The sequence below is a fragment of the Acanthisitta chloris genome, unplaced genomic scaffold (assembly GCF_000695815.1).
Source record: "Acanthisitta chloris isolate BGI_N310 unplaced genomic scaffold, ASM69581v1 scaffold20411, whole genome shotgun sequence".
Taxonomy (NCBI): domain Eukaryota; kingdom Metazoa; phylum Chordata; class Aves; order Passeriformes; family Acanthisittidae; genus Acanthisitta; species Acanthisitta chloris.
In genome coordinates, this window is record NW_008655698.1 from 6,105 (window position 1) to 8,504 (window position 2,400).

Here is a 2,400-nt window from a genome sequence, read left to right on the forward strand (position 1 = left end):
TCGCCAGCGGAAGCAGAACTGTCCCAACTGCCACTACTCCTGGCGTGAGGACGTGAGGGATGAGGAGATGACACTCAGGAAGGTAGGAACGGGAGCAGGAGGAGGGGATGTGGGATGGAAGTTTGCCCTGGGATGTGGGTAGGAAGGCTGCAGCCTCCCAGAGGTAGAAAGCCATAAGCATCCCTCCAGTCCAGAAGGTTTGGATAGGATCTACCTGGATTTAGTGACAGGATTTGATCCCTGTGCTGCTGTGTCTTTCCAGGTGGATTTCATCTGGATAAACAGGGACCAGAAGCACTTTGAGTGGTTTGTCAGCCTTCTGACCAAGCTGGAGCTGGAGCAGGCAGAGCTGGAGCCAGGAGGTGAGCGGGAAGCAAGGACAGCACAGGAGTGTCCAGGATTGCTCCCAGGACATCTCCCACTTGGAGCTGGGTAGCCTGGAGCAGGGCTGGATCCCCCCTGGAATCCCCAGGGAGGTTTCTGGAGCTGCACATGTACATGACATCGGCCCTGGGCAAGAGTGATGTGAAGGCTGTGGGGCTCCAGGTGGCCCTGGACCTGCTAGCTGCCAAGGAACACCGCGATTCCATCACCGGCCTGCGCACACGGACACAGCCCGGGCGGCCCGACTGGAGCAAGGTCAGGAGCAGGGAAGGGTGGGTGGAGCCAGGCAGAGGATGGAGAAACAAGGGAAAGGCTGTTGGAGCAACAGAAGAACCAGACGAGCAAGGGAAGGGCTGGAGGAGCTAAGGAAGAGTTGATGGAATAAGGATGGTGGAGAAAGGAAGGGGCTGTTTGGTGGAGCAAGGGAAAGGCTGGTGGAGCAAGGGAAAGGATGAAGGAGCAAGGGAAAGGCTGGAGGACAATGGGAAGGGCTGGTGGAGCAAGGGAAGGGCTGGTGGAGCAAGGGAAGGGCTGGTGGCACAGAGCTCCCAAACCTGCTCCTTGTGGAGGACACCATGGAGAGCCCCATTTTGGATGCACTGGGATATCCAGACTTAGGGAAGTGTCTCCTTCCCATGGGAAGGTGTCCCAGGGCATGAGGAGGCTGAGTGACACCACAGCCGGTAAGGATCATAGATTATGGAATGGTTTGGATTGGATTGGAAGGACCTTCAAGATCATCTCATTCCAAACCTCTAATCCTCTTGGATACTCCTCAGATTTTGGGTTTTCTGGGCTTTTCTTCCCTGGGAATATAGGAGAAGAGGAAATGGCTTCCTACTGCCAGAGGGAGGGCTAGGTGAGATCTTGGGCCACCAATCCCATGGATCTGGCCACCACCTCCTGTTCTCCATGTGCTCCAGGTGTTTGGAAAGGTGGCAGAGGAGAGGAGAGGGAAAGTCCAGGTGTTCTTCTGTGGCTCTCCAGCCATGGCCAAGGTCATCCGAGGGCACTGTGAGCGCTTCGGCTTCCGCTTCTCCAAGGAAAACTTCTAGAGAAGGGCTGGAAAGGGTGGAAGGCACAGCAGGAAAGGGACAGGGAGGGTGGGATAGGGAGGGGATGGGGTGGGATTTGGGGTGGAGGGATGGGATCCTGTAGCCATGTGGGATGGAGATGGAGGTCCTGGAGCATCCATGCTGGGAGCTTGGGGAGAAGTAGTGTTTCAGAGCACTTTGGGATGGAGGGAATGAGGGCATGAAGCACCTTCCATGAATTTGGGATGGAGTGATGGGTCCTGTGTCACCCTGTGGAGAATTGGGATAGAAGGGATGGGGTCCTGAAGCACCTTACAGGGATTTGGGATGGTTTTTGGGCAGAAGGATGGGTCCTGCCTGTCCTGGCAGGGATTTGGGATGGAGGGAATGGGTCTTTCATCTCCTTCCAGGAATTTGGGATGGAGGAAATGGGGCCCTGTGTCACCTTGAGGGCTGCGGGATGGATGGGATGGATTCTGTCACCTTACAGGGATCTGGGATGGAGGGAATGAGTCCTGCCCGTCTTTGCAGGGATTTGGGAAAGAGAGGATAGGTGCAGGATTCCCCAGGCAGGATTTGGACTGGGACTCCCGCGCGGTGCCCACAGGAGGGCACTGCACACTCGGTAACAGCTCTAGCAGCCTCATCCAGGCTGGAACGCACAGGGATCGTGGAGTTCTCCATGATTTGGGAAGCACCCAGGAGCTGGATGTGCAACCAGCTCCAGGGATACAGAATTTGGAGCCAGAGAGGAGGAATTCCATGTGGGAATGTTCCACAAAGCCCATGTCTGACTCTGCTTCCCACAGCTCAATCCGTGAGTTGGTAATGATCCCTATGCATTCCATCCAGGACTGGGATGTGATGGATGGCCCATGGAGGCACAAGGGGAAGATTCCAAAGTGTCCCTTTTACTTAATCCTGGCTCATGCAGCTCCATGAGCAGCCTCAGGATGGAACTGGGAGGGCGGTCCTTGGACAG

At 56.0% G+C, this 2,400-nt stretch overlaps 1 protein-coding gene across 1 annotated transcript in view; it reads left to right on the forward strand.

Annotated features, from left to right (window-relative positions):
* NOX5 (NADPH oxidase, EF-hand calcium binding domain 5) overlaps positions 1-1,439 on the forward strand; it is a gene marked incomplete at its 5' end in the record, with an annotated part of 7,038 nt that extends 5,599 nt beyond the window's left edge. Inside the window, 4 exon segments of the mRNA XM_009084031.1 lie at positions 8-82; positions 263-362; positions 473-639; positions 1,308-1,439. Of these exon segments, the coding sequence (XP_009082279.1) occupies positions 8-82; positions 263-362; positions 473-639; positions 1,308-1,439 (474 nt within the window).
* Between the last annotated feature and the right edge of the window lie 961 nt (positions 1,440-2,400).